This window comes from Lampris incognitus, chromosome 12 (genome assembly GCF_029633865.1).
Source record: "Lampris incognitus isolate fLamInc1 chromosome 12, fLamInc1.hap2, whole genome shotgun sequence".
In the NCBI taxonomy this organism is placed as follows: Eukaryota; Metazoa; Chordata; class Actinopteri; order Lampriformes; family Lampridae; genus Lampris; species Lampris incognitus.
Window position 1 is genome coordinate 49,929,319 of NC_079222.1, and position 23,420 is coordinate 49,952,738.

General features: G+C 45.7%; 1 protein-coding gene across 2 annotated transcripts in view; it reads right to left on the reverse strand.

The window, feature by feature from the left end:
* Positions 1–1,078: 1,078 nt before the first annotated feature.
* Positions 1,079–23,420, reverse strand: part of naa25 (N-alpha-acetyltransferase 25, NatB auxiliary subunit) — a 51,040-nt gene continuing 28,698 nt past the window's right edge. Inside the window, exons 6-24 of one of the 2 annotated variants that reach the window (XM_056290666.1) lie at positions 21,837–21,944; positions 21,668–21,746; positions 20,609–20,720; positions 20,382–20,471; positions 17,717–17,889; positions 17,499–17,611; positions 16,807–17,014; positions 16,627–16,716; positions 16,356–16,536; positions 16,159–16,258; positions 14,866–15,017; positions 14,398–14,523; positions 6,118–6,361; positions 5,715–5,838; positions 5,520–5,585; positions 5,277–5,374; positions 5,000–5,110; positions 3,395–3,535; positions 1,079–3,314 (exon numbers count right to left, since the gene is read on the reverse strand). In XM_056290666.1, coding sequence (XP_056146641.1) covers positions 3,192–3,314; positions 3,395–3,535; positions 5,000–5,110; positions 5,277–5,374; positions 5,520–5,585; positions 5,715–5,838; positions 6,118–6,361; positions 14,398–14,523; positions 14,866–15,017; positions 16,159–16,258; positions 16,356–16,536; positions 16,627–16,716; positions 16,807–17,014; positions 17,499–17,611; positions 17,717–17,889; positions 20,382–20,471; positions 20,609–20,720; positions 21,668–21,746; positions 21,837–21,944 — 2,439 coding nt within the window. In that variant the 3' untranslated portion in view covers positions 1,079–3,191. Of the gene's footprint in view, positions 3,315–3,394; positions 3,536–4,999; positions 5,111–5,276; positions 5,375–5,519; positions 5,586–5,714; positions 5,839–6,117; positions 6,362–14,397; positions 14,524–14,865; positions 15,018–16,158; positions 16,259–16,355; positions 16,537–16,626; positions 16,717–16,806; positions 17,015–17,498; positions 17,612–17,716; positions 17,890–20,381; positions 20,472–20,608; positions 20,721–21,667; positions 21,747–21,836; positions 21,945–23,420 lie in introns of those variants that run through there. The other variant, XR_008811096.1, reaches the window with a different exon arrangement.

The window sequence follows — 23,420 nt, forward strand, 5'->3', positions numbered from 1 at the left end:
AGGACCCCTGCATCATCGGTCTGGACCTGCTGACCCACTGGAAGACCGTGGCACACTCGGTCCGGCCGGGGGAGGAGAGGGCTCAGGGACCGGCGAGCCAGTTGCCGAGCAGCCGCCACTCAGCAGGCTCAGAGCCCCCGGCGTGGCATCGGAGTGTTGCTGCTGCTGCTGCCGGTGGCAGGAAGAACGGGGCCACAGGACGCCGGCGGTGGCAGCCATCCAGACCACCAACAATGAGGAGAGCTGGCTCCCGTTGGGCACGCAGCAGCTGAGGCAGCAGCGGGAGGCAGACAGGGCCCTTGTGCTGGCGAGGGGCTGGCTGGAGACAGGGTGGCGCCCCAAGTGGACAGAGCGTCAGCGCTGGGGCCCAAGGTAAAGACCTACACTGGTGAACTTCCAGCTCCATGACAGGTTGGCATACTGGAGGGCTCGAGCTCCCGGACATGCAGCTCCTGGTGCTCCTGGTGCTGCGTCCCCAGGTTCCCCAGGTGGTCAGTGGGGGCGGGGCACTACGAGAAGGCCAAGACCCCCCACCGCCTCAGGGGGTGGTGGTCCTACTGGCCTGGCTGTCGACGAGACGCGGAGCTGCACGTGCACTGCCGTGACTCCGGAGTGCGGCAGAGGAGAACCCATGACACATGGTGCTTTGGGCGGTGTTTGCCAGCGGAGACACTCTGGACATTTTGGGGGACCATGTGCTGGGGTGATACGGTCGTCGGGGACGACTGACCCCCCCAGGTGGGGGCTATGTAGTGACTGTTGGTGTTATTGAAACGGTTGATTTATGTGTTTAAATGTTGTGTTAATGTTTTGGTTCTTGTGATACCTGTTTGGGGGTTCGACCCGGACTGTGCAGAGGCCTGTTACTGACTGACCTGACCTGAGGACTGAGACTGGGGAACTCGTTACGTCGCCGTCAGTTCTGGTCTGTCCCGGCCTCGCCGGCTGAGAGTTCACCGAACAAAACGAGTTCTTCATTACTCAACCGCCAACTTCTGAGTTTAGGACCGTACAATGATGTCTGTGGGCAGCTTTTTGGAGAGCATATATCTTAACATATGACAAAATTATCCTTAAATGTACTTTTTATTAGAAAGACTTTGACATTACAGTACTTTTCTTTTTCCATTTTCTAAAGAAGGGGAAAAAAAAGAGATGACACTCCAGATTATCAATCATTACGCTCAACCTCAAAAAAAACCATTGATCCGGCTCACACACATCTTTCCTGCCATAGGGGCCTTCAACCAGCTGGGCTTTCTGTTGAAAAGTTAACTCTGTGTCGAGGTGTACGATTGTATGTTTATACAAGAATGGGTGGGCCTAAAAAGGAGGTCACCGTGTGTTCACAATATCTCTCAAGTCAGAGTCCACCCGGTGAAGCAGGACACGGGACTCGTAGTCCGCCTGTGGTGCGAGAAGTAAGAATATTCAGTGGTACGTCAGAAATCGTGCTGGTCTCCTCGTACCCCCTGGGCGATAAGAGGGACTATATCTACTTCTGTTTTTGTTTCTCTACGAATCAGGAAGTATCTTGACATTTGCCATCGCTTTTGTACACAAACGGAAGTTTGCAAAGACTGCGGAAAAAACTTTGGTGCACGAACATTTCGGAGAGTGACTAGAAGGGATTGGAAAAAGAACATTTAATGTGAAACAAACCTCAGACCTGCTGCAGCAGTTTTCAAAAAATATGTTCAGCCATGTTCCTCGCACACAGTACTTTCAACATTGCCTTCACATTTATTTACAGTTAGGTCCAATGTTTAGTTATTTTTGAAACACAACTGTCTTGGTTCAAGCCATTTAGCGAGTTGGGGGAAAAAAGGCCATTCCAGAATATTTTACAGACCGGCATCTTGGTAAAAGGAAAGTTAGGACGAGTCACAGTAGATACTCATTTGTTCAGATCATTCTTCTCAAACCTTCATGTACTGCCAACAATTCAAATTATAGTCATGACTTAATTTTCTCTGCAATTTGTTGATCTGACTATCACAGCCAATATCCCATGTAGTTAAATGGATGCCATGCACAGAGGGAATTCCCATTCACAGAGCAGCAGGAGATAACCCTGAGGTGCACCACGCGTGGTGAGCGTCCACTTTTATTCAGAACGATCCCTCGCTTTGACTTCACCGTGACTTCTGCAGGGTATATGATTGACTTGACTCGTTAACACAAACCAACATGAAATGGCAATAGGCATAACATAAACACCAGTACTCTGACGAAAGGAGGACAAAACCAGGCATTCAGAGGTGAGATTTCTAAGAGAACTGGCTTAGCTTAGCTTGGTTTATCTCATCTTTGCACTTTGTAATACTGCAACTACACAGGTGGCTCCACTTCAGTCCCAAAAAATCAAAACACAAAGAAAAAAAACAAAACGGAAAACCCCAAAACAATAAATTCCAGAGACAAGAACAATGCAAGCAGAACTTTCATTCCAGATAACCTCTAGTCTGACCTGTGCCAGGTGTCCATATTTCCATAGTGGGCATCAAAATACACTCGTGGATTATACTGTTTAATGCCTGGAGAAGGGCAGCTGGGAAATAAAAAAACTACAATCTTAAGGGGGAATATGTCTTTTCAAAACAGTCTTAACCTGCGTCAGGGTGTCCGTTAATCTGCTTAGGGGCCTACCAGCGTTCTGGGAGTTATCAGAGAAAAATGGAGGGAAAACATAATGAACCAACAGGAAGGAAATAGTGGTTACTTACTTTTATATTTGAACTCATTTGGAGTATTGGTAGTTGAAGTTCTTTTCTCTGCAGACTATGTACAATAATCAATTAGTTGGTCTCAAACTGTTTATTCATCGGCTATTTTGCCCTCTTAGAAAAGAGCAAGACCCCCCCCCCCCCATCTCTCGTAATGGCGGTGTAACTTCAAGAGTAACCTATAAGACCGTGTGCTAGAAGATGTATGAACAGAGGGGTGCTTGTGTAAGCTAGGTTGCACACATGAGAAAATCCAGACTGGGAACTCAGCAAACCTAAGAATATAATAAAATATGTGAAAAGGAACTTGAACAAGGGGGGAAAACAGTGAACATGGCGGGTATGTGGGAGAATCACAGAAACTAGAGCCCATGTAGATTGATCGGTGAACCAACATCAAGAAGATTTGCAGCGTTTGAGGTGAATAGTGGGAGTATAATCTTGATACAGGGCGTCTGATGAGCTTCAGATCTTGAGGTTCTTAAGAGTTTCTGCTCTCTTCTTCAGTAGATCTCCCACCTCTTGGAGTGACCGAGAGTAACTGCTTTGCACCCTGTCCATGGCACCCTTTGTAAAAGACTGTTCATCCTACAAGACAGGCCCACCAGTCAGGGTAAGCGATGTTTCAGCTCACAAAACAGAAACTGCACATCTATATGTACACCTACCTGTGTGTTTCCCGTCAAGGTGAAACTGGCTAGTTTAAGGGAAGTAATGCAAATCTCCTGCTCTTTTAAATGCGCCAAAGCCTGGGTCAGCAGGTCCTGCAAGCTTCCGGTCAACTCCTGGAATCCACACAGGGCGGCTGGCTGCACGGTAGAAAAACACACATCAGGTTTTATGAATATGAATCTTCCTAACGGCTCGAGCAGGTGAACGAGAGACTATAATATGCACGTGTCAGGGTTAACACTAGAACGGCGGTTTGTCCGCGGTGGTGTAGCGGTCTAAGCATCGGCTTTGTGTCGATGCAGTGGCCCACCGGGGACCGGGGTTCGCTCCCCGGTCTCGTCAGATCCGACTATGGCCGGACTCGATGAAGCAGCAATCATTGGCAGCGCTGTCTTGGGGAGGGGGGCGGAGTCGGCTTGTGTTCGTCACATGAATGCGTCTCTGTGTGTGTCAGAAAAAGCAGTGGTTCGGCCTGGAGTCGCCTTGTCACGGAAGTGGGGAGGCGTCTCCTTCCAGACTGCCGGCCGGAGAGATGCAGTTGGTGGTTGGGTGGGTGTTTGAACTAAAATAGGGATCGATTGGCCGCTAAATTGGGAGGGAAAAAAAAAAGGGGGGGGGGCAAAACACTAGAACGACGGTTTACAAAGTTTAATAACTTTGTGAAAAGTGGGAAAAAAAGGACACAGACCTGCCGCTCCCTGAATGCCCCTAAAATTGCATATATTTGCATTAAAAGATCAATTGCACACAAGAAAGTTATGACAAGCTCTACCTAAAGGACAATGAGCCGTCAAAATGGCCCCAAGTAATTTGCGCGTGATTGTGAATGTCATGTCACTATTTATGATGTAAAATGTCAATTTTGGTGTCACTTAGTTTCTTAACAGACACACTAACATATGTAATGCATTAATATCTCAATCGGGTATTTATCTTGACACAATATAGAGTTTAAAATGTCCAAAAGGGAAGGTTTACAAGATGGGTTGTGAGACCAGCTATGTTGTATGGTTTGGAGACAGTGGCACTGATGAAAAGACAGCAGGTGGAGCTGGAGGTGGCAGAGTTGAAGATGCTAAGGTTTTCACTGGGAGTGATGAAGAAGGACAGGATTAGGAACGAGTATATTAGAGGGACAGCTCAGGTTGGACGGTTTGGAGACAAAGCAAGAGAGACAAGATTGAGATGGTTTGGACATGTGTGGAGGAGAGATGCTGGGTATACTGGGAGAAGGATGCTGAATATGGAGCTGCCAGGGAAGAGGAGAAGAGGAAGGCCAAAGAGGAGGTTTATGGATGTGGTGAGGGAAGACATGCAGGTGGCTGGTGTGACAGAGGAAGATGCAGAGGACAGGAAGAAATTAAAACGGATGAGCCGCTGTGGCGCCCCCTAACAGGAGCAGCCAAAAGTAGTAGTAGTAGTAGTAGTAGTAGTAGTAGTAGCAGAATATAGAGTTTAAAAACCAGCTGTCATTTTGACCGCCCGTGGTCGTTTTAGGTAGGAGTGAAATCCCGGCTGTTCTAGTGTTAAACTGCACACAGCAAATTCGAGAGTGTGCGTGTAACAATTTTGTGAGAGTATTATAAGAGACGCAACTGTACCAGAGCCATATTGTTGTCCTTTTTCTTCTTTTTCTTTTTCTGTAGGCTTGCCTTGAATGGTTGGAGGACTTTAGCAGAATAACTTGCCATCCACAAGACTATGCACACAGTCTGCGAAGCACAAAGACAAGCGGCACAAATTAGGGGCAGAGGTTGGCACAGTGACGTCACCACTTCATACCCTGTATTCGGGGAACTAAAAACCCAAGTCATTGCACCTCAGCCATACAGTACGGCATGCATCTGAAGTGCAGATAAATGAGCAGGAGTGTCTCACCTCAACAAAGAACACTAGGTTTTCTAATAGGGAGGGCTGAGGTTTTAATCTGTTGTCTTTCATTTCCAACAGATCTCCTTTGCATTTATTCAATATTTCTAGGGATGCAAGAGATGGGAAAAATTAAGTGATGTTCAAATGTCACACTGTCGTTGTGTATCAATAAAGTCGTCATAGTGCATTTACTCTGGACGAATGTCCAAGATGAATGAATAATAGCACAAAATGAAACACACAGCTTACCTTGAAGTTGAACTACTAATGACTTGAAACCATTACAGATCTTGGCTTGAAGCTCTGATGACTCTTCTGAAAGACAAACACATTATAACACTATATACACACACACACACACACACACACACACACACACACACACAACACAACAGGGTAGCAGGCCCATGGTTATACTTTTTAACCTAGCTTTTTGTTCTGTACCTAGTCCAAGAGTCTCCAGCTTCTGGAGATGGTAGGCCAGCTGGAAGGCAGCATACTGGCACTGATAGCTTCCACTGGACAGGGCTGAGGCCAGTCGTGAAGCAGGGGGCCCCAGGAATGGATACTGGACGGTGGATATAGCACAATCAGTATTGTATTCAGTGCCTTTCTACCTTGAGGAATTCAATACACACACACACAGTGTGTGTATGTATGTATATATATATATATAATCCAGTGATGATTGCTTATGGCATGAAACAGGCATGTACTGTCTCATAAAGAATTTACTTGAATCACTGGACTATTTTGCTCCTTATTTGCTGAGCACTTTTCCTATTGTTGAGTGTTTCTTTAAACAAAATTAAAAGTATATATATATATAATGCCAGTGTCAACCTACTTGTGTGTGTTTCTCTAATATCAGAGCTGCAATCTGTAGATACTGGTCAAGGTCGTAAAGCAGGCTATCGAGCATGGATGTCTTCTCCCCTAAACCATTGTCGCTGGTCATTTCAGAGTTCTGTTGTGATGTGGTATGTCCAAGATGGGCCAAAAAGGCGAGCAGGCGAAGTGTTAGAGAGCGTATCCTCAGCCAAACTAACTCCTCCTCCAGAGACAGACGTCTGTGTTCCTCGGTCAATTTTCTGTGAAAAGAACATAAGGCTTGAAATTAGAGCGAGTTTAAGTTTGGATTAATATATACATTTTAGGGATGTGACAAATCAAAATTTTGTGTAAATGTTTATCCTCTCGTTTTGTGAATGTGTACACTTTAGTGATCAGTGTGTGTTTTCCTTTTTTATTTATAAACAAACATCATCGAATATATTGTGAGAGCGATTCATATATGATGTTTGCTTACTTTTAATCTTTGACTATGTATGACCGATACCATGTTTAACTTTATTTTACATTGCTTAGAGAGATGCTTAAAGTCCATGTGTAACAGAACAAAGGTAGTCTTATAAGGTGTCTTCTCCATGTGAACAAGTGAAGGCCTGTTGTTAACTGTTGGTTGATAGCAGAGGAATGTGTGGGAGACTCACTGAGTGTAGCAAGTCTGTACACACTAATTGGGGAAATGGCCTTGGTGGGATGAGAGCTGGAAGACATGAGATAAGGAGGGGAAGAACAGACAACTGCCCTGTAAGAGAGACTACTGTACTGATCGGCGCACGTTCAAATATCTGGGCTTGTGCGTCATGTTCAAGTGTGACAATACTGTAAGCGAGTTTTGTCTCGCTCCTCATTTAACGTCAAAATGGAATCAAATAACTGCCACGACAATTTGGGGGCTCATCCGGGATGTCTAGCTCATATTCTTCTTTGACCCACTCTGCACGGATCAAATCCGGCTGGCTAGTCTGGTGAAGGGATTGAACAATCTCCTAAGACCCAGGAAGTCTAACTCCCCTGAGGACAGCTCATAACCGACTCAAGGTTTTAGAAGAGAGTATTTGTGAGATTGTGGGGAAAGGAATTTTGTGATACGTCTTTTTATTTAAATGAGGATACAGTATTGAAGACGGTGGGAAGATGTCTGAAGGTAATGACATTCACTTAGGGGTAACGACCCATTGGCAAAGGAAATGATGATTAATGTCAACTGAATGGTCACGACGGGAAATTTCCGGGTAAGAGAGCGACTGCAGTAGAGCAGAATGGGGAAGAAACAAAGCAAACTTTTAACTAACAACTCTTGTCTGACGGGATGTGTAAAAATTACGCGTGAAAGACATGGCGATGACTCCTGTAAACAGCTTTCAATGTGGCAAAAGAAACTTGGATTTCCTGAAAGTGGTAGTTTTAGTGTAAACCAGCTATAACAATTGCAGGATAAGGTGGAAAACTATGAAAGAGAAACAGGAAAAGGTAAAGTAGATTTGAAAGTGTTCATGATGTGGGGACCACCGTCCTCAGCTTTCAGGGAAAGACCTGGATCTCCTCCCCGTCTCAACCGCTCATCAGAGACCCGCAGACCAGCAGCAACCTGTCCATCTATATCAAGAGGTCCGCCTCCATACCAGGCGGGTACAGCCGAGGATGAAACTGACCGTTATAACTAGGTAGACAATAGGGCTGCCAAAACTGGCCAAAATATTGGCTGTATCTGCGGGTGGGAAGCCGGATGTGGGTATGTGTCGTGGTCGCTGCACTAGTGTCTCCCCTGGTCGGTCGGGACACCTGTTCAGGGGGGAGGGGGAACTGGGGGGAAGAGCGTGACCCTCCCACGAGCTACGTCCCCCTGGTGAAACTCCTCACTGTCAGGTGAAAAGAAGCTGCTGGCAACTCCACATGTATCGGAGGAGGCATGTGGTAGTCTGCAACCCTCCCCGGGTCAGCAGAGGGGGCGGAGCAGTGGCTTGGAAGAGTGGAGCAATTGGCTGGAAGAAGGGAGAAAATTCCACCAAAAAACAAAAAAATTTCTCCAGGTGCCTGGGTTCCACCATACCATTGTGATGATGATGTCGAGGATAAGGATTTTAGCAAGCGTCTGTAGTGACCTCACCTTGTTCCCCCATATGCGTTTTTATTAGGGGTTTGGTATCTTTTCCTTATATTACCGCTTACCTAGTTGATCTGTAACCAATCTACATAGTATGTGTGTTATGAACGTATCTCCCATTTATTATTTTATCATTAATCATTGATTAAGATTACCAGGTACTATGTTGTGTTTTTGGATGGATTTTGGGCATTCACATAGGTTGTCAACAGTTGGGGTTTTTTTGTTTTTTTTTTTGTTTTTTGCAATGTGGTTCCTCAGATTATTGTAGATAACCCGGGTCTCCACCGATCCAGTATGGTCTTGTCAATCCGCATACTGATTTGGCAGAATTTGACATCGGATGCCCTTCCTGACAAAACCTCTTAACTCTATGGACGGGGGCACAGGTAAAGTGCTGGACGCCATCCCAGGAGTCATGGATTTCCGCCCCCCGCCTGTCACCCGACTGTACTGTACTGATCGGTGCACACTTAAGTGTCTAGGCTTGTGCATCTGTTCATAAGCATGTTAAGAGATTTTTGTCTTGCTCCTCATTTAATGACAGAGTGGAATTAAATAATTGCCACGACATGAACAAAAGTTATTTCTTGCTGCTTTTTATCAGCCACCATTTCTCAAAATGTCATAATATGTGTCATGGTGCATGCTGAAAAATCCCAAAAAGCTGAATCTGCTCATCTGGACACTAAATTTAATGGGAGAAGGGACGTCCAGGGACCGTAGCAGCCTAGGCTGTTGCCTACCAACATGGGGATCGCCGGTTTGAATCCCCGTGTTACCTCCGGCTTGGTCGGGCATCCCTACAGACACATTTGGCCGTGTCTGCGGGTGGGAAGCCGGATGTGGGTGTGTCCTGGTCGCTGCACTAGCGTCTCCTCTGGTCAGTCGGGGCGCCTGTTCAGGGGGGAGGGGGAACTGGGAGAGAATAGCGTGATCCTCCCACGCGCTACATCTCCTTAGTGAAACTCCTCACTGTCAGGTGAAAAGAAGCGGCAGCCCTCCCCGGATCAGCAGAGGGGGTGGAGCAGCGACCGGGACGGCTCAGAAGAGTGGGGTACTTGGCCGGAGAGAATTGGGGAGAAAAGGAGGGGGGGGGGTTAAGGGGAGAAACGTTTCATCACTCATCTAAATGACTTCGTCAGTCTCAGCTGACTGCAGGTATCCCCAAACCTGACACCAAGAGGGAAAGACCATCCCTGAACCGAGGAGGGGGACTAAGAGTACATCTGTCGCCATCTTACAATGCTGTGACTGTAGCTATTGCCCACTCCTCTGTGAACAGTACATGTGGCCATTATAACTTGAATCAATGGTCACGGCAATTTGCATATGAAACCTGTGTTAGATCACCGGCTTCGGTCGTTATGCAACTGTGCCCTTCATGAGGCTAGGGTAGTGACATTACTGCATGTGATGGTGAACCTCGCACAGCCAGACGTTTGATGGATTTGACATGGAGGTTTGGCTATGTGACGTCATGTGACGACTGATCCACAGATGTTGCTTATTGGCTTTAGCGCCGCCTGCTGAGCTAAATGTACCAATGCCTAAATGCACACTAACAGTAACTCGAAATCTATGTTAAAAAACAAGACCAGGTCAAGACCTAGCACACGGTTGGACCGTGTACAATCAGTGTTTGAAACTGGCCAGTTTGTTGCAGGGGTAGCCAGTGGTAGTTTCTACGGCGTGAATTCCTGGATATTTAATGTTCATCTGCAATTTTCTGTAGTGGTCCCAGTAATATTTGTTGTTAAAGTGTACCGACGTAGCATATCACGTGACATTAGTATGTTGGGATATTTGATTTGAAAGAGAACATAATTGTAAGTATACCTATTCTAATTATCTGTTGACTCCTCCTCCTCTCTCATCATCATTCAATTATCATCATCATCAGTTCCGTGACCTATGGAGGTCGTAGGAGCACAGCTGATGCCTCAGCAAGTCTCTTCCAGCGTTCCCTATCGTTCCCTATCCACTGCGCTCATCTGTAGCAGTCCTCCGATGTTGTTTACTCAGGTTTTTCTCGGTCTCCCTCTCATCCTAGTCCCTTCTACCAGGCCTTGCAGGATGCGCTCTGCAAGTGTCCTTTCCGTTCGGCAAACGTGTCCAAACCAGTTTAATTTCCGTTCTTTTACCATGGTCAGTAAACTATCATGGTGACCAGTAGCTTCCTGAACTCTGTTCAGCACGTCAGTGTTGGTGACCTGTGCTGTGTGTGGGATCTGCAGCATTCTTCTACATGCTCTGAGTTCAGAGGCTCGTATGTGTTCCCCATGGCTTTTGTTAGGGTCCAGGATTCTGCACCGTGTAGTGCGGAGCAGCCGCATTTTTGATTTCATTCCAGAGTTTTTAATCTTCCCAGATCATGTTGACCTTGGTCATCGCGCTTGTTGCGATGGCGATTCTGCGCTCGATGGTGTTTTAAGCCCCCAACGTGCTCCTCAAGGCAGCGCTGCATGGAAGGCACTCCCCGCCCCCTACAGTTTCAGCCAATCGCAGCACTGGCGCCAGATTTCAACTTTTCCCCTCCTTCTGCTGTGAAGGAGTTCGACTCGAACAAACGTCAATCTTAAAAGTGCAGCGTTTGACGTAGACATCCTTTTAAACGAAAGTTTGACTCGTGTACATTCACAAAAAGACCCTAGATTGCATTTTGGTGACAGTTTTGCTTTAACGTACTTAGCTGCTATGTCTAGATGTCTCACAACTTATCTAGCAATGACTGGATGCCTAAAGGAGTTTTGGGAAGACACCCACTCGACCATGCCTTTGTGCAGCTCACTTAAAACTAGGTTGTCTCGTAGTTGTTTAAATAAGCAGACTGGGAGACATAGGCTAATGCCTCACTACATAGCAATAGCACTACTCAGTCGCTCTCATAACCAACCACCCAAAAAATGAATTGGCTGCCTGGAACCTAGCTAGCGCTAACTGCTAGCCCGTTACTAAGTAAACTCTGTCCTGCACGGATAAGTTTAAAAGTAGTACATGCCAACATAAACTGAACGCTCACCACTGCCAGCTGTTTGAACAGACTGACTGCATTTGAGCTAACCTTGGCTTAAAATAGCTAGCTAAAATCTACCATTGCAATCTGTTTATAGTTAGCTAGCTAGCTGAGGTGTCCGTTCAGCAAAGAAAATCCCTAGCAGCCAGTGTTGGCTATATTTCAAAGCATATGTCATTTTTTAAAAAAAAACATTTTGATTGGATGAAGCTGTTGGGGGCGGGGACTGCCTTCCATGCAGCGCCGCCTGGAAGAGTACGTTGGGGGCTTAAAACGCCATCGAGCCGATTCTGCTCCCAATGTCTTTTTCCAATCTTCCGTCTTCGTTAATCACAGATCCGAGATAACTGAAAGACAGGGCTGAGGCCAGTTTTTCGCCGCCAACTACGATTTCCGGGATCTGCTCTTCAGTCAGTTACACTTGCTGTTTTTTGTGTGGTAGTGCATTCCGACAAGGAGGTGCTTTTGGGTCGCACCATTTGGTTAGGTCACGTTACTTTATCAGGGTTTGAGATTGTTATGGCAGACGGCTCCAAATACACTTTGGCAGTACAATGAAAAACCCCTTTTGGGGAATCTCTTCTTATAGCAGGCATCGCTTCTTGTTAAGGGGCCTGCCTTAACACTAGAACGACCAAGGCGGTCGTTTTGACCGCTTTGGATTTTCAAAGTTTAATAAGATGGTGAAGAAAAAAAAAGATAGACCTGCCGCTCCTTGAATGCTCCTAAAACTGTATATATTTGCATTAAAATGGGTTTTAGATCACCTGCACAAAAACAAGTTATGATCAGATCACGAGTGGTCATCATGACCGCTTGTAATTTGCGCGTGATGGTGTGCGTCATGTCAGTATTTATGACGTGTGTTGGTCGCATCATTTCCTTCATGAAGTTCGTTGCTCTGTCCTAGAAACACACTAGCGCCCTCCAGTGCAGAGAAATAGTCTAAACTTGATGTTTGATTATTGCCAACATGTCTGGTTACAGACGCCGTTACAGACGCACCATGACTACCACCAGTATTTACAATATTCGCAGTATTTACAGGCGTTGGACAGCGGCCCTTTTAGATTGTTTCAAAATAGTATTTAAGTTGTTAAAATGTTAATTTTGGTGTCAGTTAGTTTCATAACAGACATACTAACATATGTAATGCATTAATATCTCAACTGGGTATTTATCTTGACAGAATATAGAGTTTAAACACCGGCGGTCATTTTGACCACCCACGGTTGTTGTAGGTAGGAGGGAAGTCCCGGTCATTGTGGTGTTTACTATCGCGTGCTGGGGGAAACACCGAGGTCGTTCTGGTGTTTACTATCGCCTGCTGGGGGAAACACCGAGGTCGTTCTGGTGTTTACTATCGCCTGCTGGGGGAAACACTGAGGTCGTTCTGGTGTTTACTACCGCGTGCTGGGGGAAACACCGAGGTCGTTCTGGTGTTTACTATCACGTGCTAGGGGAAACACCGGGGTCGTTCTGGTGTTTACTATCACCTGCTGGGGGAAACACCGAGGTCGTTCTGGTGTTTACTATCACCTGCTGGGGGAAACACCGAGGTCGTTCTGGTGTTTACTATCACCTGCTGGGGGAAACACCGAGGTCGTTCTGGTGTTTACTATCGCATACTGGGGAAACACTGAGGTCGTTCTGGTGTTTACTATCACCTGCTGGGGGAAACACCGAGGTCGTTCTGGTGTTTACTATCGCATACTGGGGGAAACACTGAGGTCGTTCTGGTGTTTACTATCCCGTGCTGGGGAAACACTGAGGTCGTTCTGGTGTTTACTATCCCGTGCTGGGGAAACACTGAGGTCGTTCTGGTGTTTACTATCATGTTCTGGGGGAAACACCGAGGTCGTTCTGGTGTTTACTATTGCATGCTGGGGGAAACACCGAGATCGTTCTGGTGTTTACTATCGCGTGCTGGGGAAACACTGAGGTTGTTCTGGTGTTTACTATCGTGTGCTGGGGGAAACAACGAGGTCATTCTGGTGTTTACTATCGCGTGCTGGGGGAAACACCGAGGTCGTTCTGGTGTTTACCATCGCGTGCTGGGGAAACACTGAGGTCGTTCTGGTGTTTACTATCGCATACTGGGGGAAACACTGAGGTCGTTCTGGTGTTTACTATCCCGTGCTGGGGAAACACTGAGGTCGTTCTGGTGTTTACTATCACGTGCTGGGGGAAACACTGAGGTCGTTCTGGTGTTTACTATCGCCTGCTGGGGGAAACACCGAGGTCATTCTGGTGTTTACTATCGCGTGCTGGGGAAACACCGAGGTTGTTCTGGTGTTTACTATCGTGTGCTGGGGGAAACAACGAGGTCGTTCTGGTGTTTACTATCGCGTGCTGGGGGAAACACAGGTCGTTCTGGTGTTTACTATCGTGTGCTGGGGAAACACTGAGGTTGTTCCGGATGTTTACTATCGCGTGCTGGGGAAACACCGAGGTCGTTCTGGTGTTTACTATCGCGTGCTGGGGGAAACACCGAGGTCGTTCTGGTGTTTACTATCGCGTGCTGGGGGAAACACCGAGGTGGTTCTGGTGTTTACTATCGCGTGCTGGGGAAACACTGAGGTCGTTCTGGTGTTTACTATCGCGTGCTGGGGGAAACACCGAGGTCGTTCTGGTGTTTACTATCGCGTGCTGGGGGAAACACCGAGGTCGTTCTGGTGTTTACTATCGCGTGCTGGGGAAACACTGAGGTGGTTCTGGTGTTTACTATCGCATACTGGGGGAAACACTGAGGTCGTTCTGGTGTTTACTATCGCGTGCTGGGGGAAACACCAAGGTTGTTACACATGCAGATGCACGGCGCCCGGGGAAAACAACAAGCTGCTCTTCCCCAGACACTCCTGCCTCGGCAGCACCAGCCTCGGCGCCACCAGCCCCCCTGCAGCCTGGAAGCTAGTGGATATCGGCCGTGGCTCGGTTTGGCCCTCTACTTGCTGGCGAGAGTGAACGTTTGTTCTAAGTGAGGTTGTGATTCGGGCTGAATTAATAAGAACACCAAGACGATCCGCGAGTCGTTTTCTGTAAATGTTTTGCAGTTTCTGTGCAGGAAAACGTGCGGACGCTCGCACCTCTAACGCACACGCACACCCCGGAGTGTAGGCAGTTTTGTTCTCGGGGGAAAAATGTTGCGGCATTCGCACCTCTCGTTTGGGTCCCAGCTGGTGAAGACGGTCAGGTCCCGGTTGTCCCTTATGGTGTCCCAGGGAATGTCGTCCTCGTATGGACACAGACCCATGGCCTTCACACTCTCCTCCAGACTCAGCACGCTGGAAACACAGCCGACCAACACTTCAAGTTCACCCCTGCATGTGTGTGTGTGTGTGTGTGTGTGTACTTGTTTAACTATCCTAATGTGGACCAAATGTCCTCATTAGGATAGAGAAACCAGAAACCACCGGTACCTTGTGCGGCCATTTTAGAGGTCCTCACAAGGAAAGGGGTCTACTTTAGGACTTGGTTTTCGGGTTACGGTTAGAATTAGGGTTAGCTTAAGGGTTAGCGTTAGGCATGTCGTTTGCGTGGCTGAGGTTAGGGGTAAGGGTTAGGAAATGAATGTAGTCAATGAGGGGTCCTCACAAGGATAGTGAAACGAGTGTGTGTTTCCTTACATGTCTGCCTCCAGGAACAGGTCCATCAGCATTCTCTCTGTGCGGACCTGAGCGAAGTGCAGCGACTGGTTCAGCCTGCTTCGGAGAGCGATGAAGTCCGGGATCTTCTCAAAGGCTCCGTACTTGTAAGCCTGGATGACGTACTCTGAGGTCTGGGTGTGGACACACAGACACAGCGGGGGGAAAGAAGGCGGAGTTGGGACATGAAGGACAACGGCACAGACGAGGTGAAGAAACAAACGAGGAATTTCGCTTTAAAGGCCCAACGAGCAGGGTTTGTCGGTCGCCGTTTGTAAAACACGACATTCAAAGTTGGCCCCTCCCCCCCCCCCGGTTAACGCCACCAGAAGGACACGCCCCCTGACTCCGGTGCCCTGAACAAATCCCGGTGTACAGCCCAACTCTGCGTCGCTCTTCATCCCCATCCTCTCCTTCAGTGCTCGCCAGCAAGCTTGGCGTCCGCTTGGCGTCCGCTTGGCGTCCGCTTGGCGTCCGCTTGGCGTCCGCTTGGCGTTGAGTCTATACGTTGCTTTTTTTTAATCTCCCCCCCCCTCTTTTTTTTCTTGGCCAATTACCCCACTCTTCCGAGCCGTCCCGGTCTCTGCTCCACCCCCTCTGCTGATCCGGGGAGGGCTGCAGACTACCACATGCCTCCTCCCAGACATGTGGAGTCACCAGCCGCTTCTTTTCACCTGACAGTGAGGAGTTTCACCAGGGGGATGTAGGGCATGAGAGGATCACGCTATTCCCCCCAGTTCCCCCTCCCTCCTGAACAGGCGCCCCGACCGACCAGAGGAGGCGCTAGTGCAGCGACCAGAGCACATACCCACATCCGGCTTCCCACACAGCCAATTAGAGATGCCCGACCAAGCCGGAGGCAACACGGGGATTCGTACCACCGATCCCCCATGTTGGTATGGCAACGGGATAGACCGCTGCGCTACCTGGACGCCCCTATCCAAAGCTGAATGGGCCGAAAACGTACGGTAAAGTGTTGGGTCTTTAAAAAAAATCCTTTGCCTCTGACTTGATGCATGCTCAATAATTCCGGTAAGAAGGTCAAAGGTCAAAGAAGGTTGAATGAGTGGATCCGGACGCATGTGAGAGACCTCTTCTGTCTGACTGAAGAGGTCACCCGGATGACTGATGAAACGCATCCGTCAACAAGCGTGGTGGCCGGATGAACTGACTCGCCCTTCTTTGACCTCTGACCTTCGAGCTGCCCGGGGGGTACTCCCGGTATCAGAGTTCGCCCCGAGCGGGCTGGACGGCCAGACGCTGTCGCACACTTACATCTTTCTGGTTCGAATGGAAGAACCTGAGGGAGAAATTACACGACTGGGAGGCAGCAGCAAACTGACCACACGACTCGGCAAAACGCGTCAGCAGATACCTACAGGGGACAGAGGGCACACGCAGACTCGTCACCTCATGCGCCGGCTGTTGACGCTGCATTACTGAACAGTGCATTGTGGGTAGTGGCTCTGTACCCTATAGTGTCATGCTGTATATGCTTGGCGTCCAGGCTGGAGAAGAGATCCATGACAGGCTGAAAGGCGCCCAGATGACAGTAGAGAAGCAGCAGCAGCAGCTTGAACTGGGCGTTGAAGGGACTATGAGACAGACCCTGGTGGAGGAGACCTAAACACCGCCACACCATCGTCTCGTCCCCTGCAACAACATTTGCACACGTATTTAAAGAGGAGCACGCGCAGGTGGAGCAAGGGGGGGGGAAAAGAGGGAACACAAGGGTACACCCACCCGTCTCTTTCCACAAGTCAATATACACATGAGCTGCCATGAGGCAATACATATCAGAGAACTGCAGCTCCGTCTTCACAGACGTCTCCCCTGTTGAAAAGACACGTCCACAGATCAGAACAGTCCGGCGTAGCGTTCTAGAAAAACCGACAGGAAGGTGGCGAGAGGGGCTGTACCCACCGAACTGCAGGCCGTGGTGGTAGTGAGCTTTCAGCTCCGCCACCAGCTGCAGCTTTCCGTCGACGTCGAGCGCGTGCTGCAGCCCCAGCGCCCGGCTCAGCTGGCATACACACAGGTGTCTCTGCAGCGCTTTGGTGTCCTTCGGGAACGCCGATCTGTCCTCCTGCTCCCGTCCCGGAGCAGCCGCCTCTTCCAGCTGGTTGATTAACTAAACACACGGGGGAAACAGAAGAAGATCTCGACTTTCCCTCTCTTTTTTTTGGGGGGGGACGTTTCCTCCCCAATCGGACCCGGCCAATTCCCCCCACTCTTCCGAGCTGTCCCGGTCGCTGCTCCACCCCCCCCTCTGCTGACTGCGGACCACCACATGCCTCCTCCCGTACATGTGGAGTCGCCAGCCGCTTCTTTTCGCCCGACGGTGCGGAGTTTCACCAGGGGTGCCCCAACCGACCAGAGGAGGCGCTACTGCAGCGACGAGGACACATACCTACACCCGGCTTCCCGCCTGCAGACACGGCCAATAGCGTCTGTAGGGACGCGTCCGACCAAGCTGGAGGTAACACGGGGATTCGAACCAGCGATCCCTGTGTTGGTAGACAACGGAATAGACCGCTACGCCACCCAGACGCCTCCACTTTAATTCTAAAGAATATTGCTATGCAAAGGTGAGTGTGAGTGTGTGAGTGTTTCACCTGAACATGTTGGTCAGGGGAGAGCAGGTGTAAATATATTTTCAGGTCTGTGATACAGCAGGGCTTGTCTCCGAATTTCCTAAAGAACTGCACCATCAGCTCTGACGGGTCACCTGGACAAAGCAAGAGCAAATACAGTAACACACCACAGCACAAGCATTTCGCTAGCTGAACCTCCTGACAGAACACGGGTATCGGGTACGTGACATTATGTGTACCGAGCTGGCTTTCTTCAGGGCAGCCTCTCTCTCGCAGGCGGTGTATTAGCTCCAGGCGAGCCAGGTAGGGACCTCTCAGTGGATGAGACTCTTTGTTGTCCTCTTCTTTTATTCGGTCTTCCACAAAACTCACCACCTCAGACACAGAGTGATGTACTGGGCCCTCCACACAGCTGGACGAAGGCACAGACAGACGGCGAGACAGGAACACAGACGGCTTCGTTAGAAGAAACACTCAACGGCAGGAAAAGTACGCGGCAAATAAGGAGCAAAATGATCCAGTGATTCAAGTAAATATATATATGTATATAAAACAGCCATCCATTAAAAAAAGATTAAAATTTATATCAAAGATATATATTAAAAAAGATATAAAAAAGATATACATGTATGAAAATATATATAAAATATATAAAAAGATATAAATCTAAAAAATATATAAAAATATATAAAAGATATATAAATATATAAAAAAGATATAAATATATGAAAATATATATAAAATATATAAAAAGATATAAATCTAAAAAATATATAAAAATATATGAAAGCTATATAAATATATAAAAAAGATATAAATATATGAAAATATATATAAAATATATAAAGATATAAATCTAAAAAATATATAAAAATATATGAAAGATATATAAATATATAAGATATAAATATATGAAAATATATATAAAATATATAAAAAGATATAAATCTAAAAAAATATATAAAAATATATGAAAGCTATATAAATATATAAAAAAGATATAAATATATGAAAATATATATAAAATATATAAAGATATAAATCTAAAAAATATATAAAAATATATGAAAGATATATAAATATATAAAAAAGATATAAATATATGAAAATATATATAAAATATATAAAAAGATATAAATCTAAAAAATATATAAAAATATATGAAAGCTATATAAATATATAAAAAAGATATAAATATATGAAAATATATATAAAATATATAAAAAGATATAAATCTAAAAAATATATAAAAATATATAAAAGATATATAAATATATAAAAAAGATATAAATATATGAAATACATATAAAATATATAAAAAGATATAAATCTAAAAAATATATAAAAGATATATAAATATATAAAAAAGATAAAACAGGCATCCGGGTAGCGTAGCTGTCTATTCCCGCTACGCTACCCGGTCTATTCCCGCTACGCTACCCGGTCTATTCCCGCTACGCTACCCGGTCTATTCCCGCTACGCTACCCGGTCTATTCCCGCTACGCTACCTGGTCTATTCCCGCTACGCTACCCGGACGCCTGTTTTGAACGGTTTGGATGATAATGGGCTGCAGGACGACGTCACTCCTTCGGCAAATGTTTCCTATCTGAAACACTTAAAGAGCACAAATGTTTCTTTCAACGGCACAAACGAACGAGACCAGTTTTGAACGATAAAAGGGTGCAGAGTGACGTCACTGCCTACAAATATAATGCTTATTATGCCAAACACCATTACAGCACAAACCACGTGAGCAGCCATTATCAATGTGACAGCGATTTCGTTTCACTTTTGGTAGCCTATATTCTTTTTCTATACTTTTTTTTTTTTTTTTGCCCTGTGATGGCCTGGCGGCCTGTCCAGGATGTCTCCCCGCCTGCCGCCCAATGACTGCTGGGATGGGCTGCAGCATCCCCGCGACCCTGAGAGCAGGAGAAGCGGTTTGGATAATGGATGGATGGATATAAATACATATATAAAAAAGGTATATATAAATACATATATAAAAAAGGTGTATGTGTATATATATATATATATATATAAAAGATATGAATATATAGCCATGCCAAGCCAGCAAGGATTTCACTCCCACCTAAAATGACCATGGGCGGTCAAAATGACCGCCGGTGTTTAAACTCTATATTGTGTCAGTATAAATACCCAGCTGAGGTAGTAATGCATTACGTATGTTATGAAACTAACCGACACCAAAATTAACATTTTAACAACTTTTAATACCATTTTTCTAACAATTTAAAATGGCCGCTGTCCAACGCCTGTACATACTGCAAGGTGTTGGTGGTAGTCATGGTGCGTGCGTAACGGCGTCTGTTGGACATAATCACAAATCAAGTTGAGACTATTTCTCTGCACTGGAGGGCGCTGGTGTGTTTCTAGGACAGAGCCACGAACTTCACGAAGGAAATGACGCCACCAACACACGTCATCAATACTGACGTGACGCGCACCATCACGCACAAATTACGAGACGGCCATGTCGACGGCTCCTGGTGGTTTGAGGTAGGTCTGATTATAACTGATCTAAAACTCATTTTAAGGCACTGTGAAAAGCCAAAGTGGTCATAATGACCGCCCTGGTCGTTCTAGTGTCTCCATGAGACAGTCTGAGAAGGATCTGGTGAGACTCGACCGTGCCGCACAGCAGCTGGGCCAATCAGAGAACCATTAGAGACGGCTCAGCTGAAGGCTGACGTCTAGAATTACGACGGCACCCAACTGCAGAAGTTTAAACAAATGTCTCGAGCAGGGTTCAAACCACCGCAGGGAGACCTTGCCGGATGTCAAGCCGAAGCGGTGACATTGAAAAACAACTCCCCCCGCCCAAAACAAAATTCAAAAACCAACAAAGTGAAAATACAAACATTCCCACTCTTCCACTCACTGTTCTCCTTCCTCGGGCGGGCTCCAGGACTGATCCATCAGTTTGAAGAGCGAGTCAAAGTAAACCAGATAAAACTGCCAATCATCAGGACTGCACAGAGAAGGACGGAGACACAAAAAAAAAAATCACATGTATTTCTACGTAACGAGGTCACCATCACTTCATATATCCGTCTGGTGAGGAAACGTGTGTTAAGCGGCGTGTATGAAAAGTGTAACGTCGTTCACTTTTTGAGCAGCAGCTTGTGGGCCAAGGCGTTGCGTTCGGGCCAGTGCTGCAGGCGCTTGTAGAGCCTCATACACTTCCTCTCCCTGCTCTGCAGCTCACTGTTCAGCTTGTCTGTGGGACAGCGACCAGACACGACCAGAGTCAACCCACTGATAAGTCGCATCACAATCACACCTCGTTATATCATCACATCATTTTAATATATTAACATTATATATATTATACATAACATTTATATATATTATATATTAATATTATTTTATATATAATATATTAATATTATATATTATTTTATATATAATATATCAATATTATATATTATTTTATATATAATATATTAATATAATATATTATTTTATAATATATTAATATTATATATATTATACATAACATTTATATATATTATATATTAATATTATATATTATTTTATATATAATATATTAATATTATATATATATATATAACAAACAAGCTTGTTTCGTGCATCGCACACTCATCAGCGGCCAATGTGCGCAACGCACGAAACAAGCTTGTACGGAAATGAATTAAAGTTTTTTTCCTAACATCTATCTTAATAATCCACTCCTCATTTGTTGAGCACTTTTATCTACACCACTGATGGTTTCCGGAAAACCCCCCCTCTGCTATAGTATATATTACATATGATTTTAATAATTATAATTATAATCGCAATTATAATAATTAATATAATAAGGTGTATAATATAATGTATATCAAATATAATATATAGATATTATATATTATGTATAATATGTATAACTTTGATCATAATTGTAATTATAATTGCAATCGTATGGTGTATAATATATATTATATATGTATAATTTTGATAATTATAATTGCAATTATAATAATTAATATAACAAGGTGTGTAATATTATATAATATATATAGTATATATTATATATATCATATTACATGCCTTATTATATAATTGTATTACACCTGCATTATAATTATAATTAAATGTGCGTGTGTAAACGTGCGCACACACACACACACACACACACACACACACACACACACACACACTTACCCCCGAGTGGGCCTCTGATTACATCAAGAGCCTCCATTAACTTTCCCAGGCACTCCAAGATCATAATGTACAGTTGCACCTACAGGTAAATCCAGGAGGGAACAGTGTGAACCCTACAAGCCATTTTATTAAGCAAACATCGAGCAGGATGAAGGTGTCGACTACTCACCTCCGCCTCTGCTTCGATCTTTTCCTCTTTCACCATTTTCTCCACCATGCGTTCAGCCAGAGGCAGGAACATGGTCTGGGCCAGCTTCTCATCCTGTGCCGAGATGGCCTGACGTACAAATGGTAGGAGCACAACTTCTCAACATTTCAGGACAATATCTGAATAATGTTCAAAGGATAATTCTGTTTTGTTTTAGTAGCTTTTGCCATGGCGCACATCAGCTATATATCATCTGTTCTGCAGCTTCAGTGCAGAGGTCTTGGATATGTGACCACTGCTGGGTGCAGCATTACAATGCCATCTTCAGGAACCAGGAATCATGAACACTTTATTGGTCGTTTCCCCCAGCCCACAGCAGTGCAACACACATCCAAAAACAGACAAAAACACACATCCAAAAACTACAAGAACACATATAGTAACTAACACATAGCCAAACTAACACACATATCCAAACTAAACAGAACAAAAAAACAACAAATCACTGTCCAGAGAACGAACGCCAGCCAGGATGACTGTGGGAACTGCCGGTCTGCATGGGCTAGCAGCTAGCTTAGCTTGCTTCACTTCCACGTCCTGTCACACCGCCCTCGGTGTTTCCTCTTCGGGCACAGCTCCAGGCAGGGCCGTGGTCCCTGGGCCCACAGGACGCAGCAGACCAAGCTCCCCCAACTGATCCAGCACCAGCTCTCCCAGCCATCAAACCAAGACAAACTTAGATGCAGACGTGGACAAAGACCCTGCATGGACGGTGCTGGGTGAGGCTGCCGCAAACGTGAATCAGCGCCGCCACCTTCCCACACCGGAAGCGGAACAAGACCTTCTGGGACAACAAAGTACCTTCCCCTGCCTCTGTTGTTAACTTGGACATGTTTCAACAAGTCCAATTTACCCCAAATATCTAAACCACTCAGCTGGAAGTGAAGACGGAACAGGAAGTTAAAATGTGTTACTCGAAATGATCAATGGTTGACTGCACTGCTGAGCAACCTCCTGGCTCAACCTGCAGCAGTGACCAGCCTCTGCTTGTCGTAGGTGGTAGTAACCATCATTAAGCTCCCTGCCAGGGCAACTGACGAGATAATGGGGAACCGTGAACACGTTCTAATTGAGGCACTACGTTTTTGTCGTTGCTCAAACGGCAAGTTTAAAAGTATAATTTGGATTTTTTTTTTTACAAATTTTGATACTCACTGCTCATTTACTTCATTGGTAGGTTTCAGTTTTACCATCATGCATCCTTGTCTTGGCACTGGACACACAGCTCTGTCTTGCCATCTACAGTTCAATAGAGGTAATAGGGGATGAATCCAGAATCCTCTTTCAGTGCAAACAAAAAAACCAAACACTCCACAGTTCAACCAGACGGAACACGCTGCTACAACAGTCTGTCATAGTGAAAACCAGGTGATGTTAAAACTTAACTATCATCTTTTTACGGTGTGTTACAGTCATTTCCTACAGCGCTACTTCCTGCAACACAGCCTACAAGTGATCACAAGCAGACAGTCACTCCACCGTCGCGCAGCACACTATCCAACACTATGCAGAAATTTAGTAATAAAACAAATGTTAATATTTAAA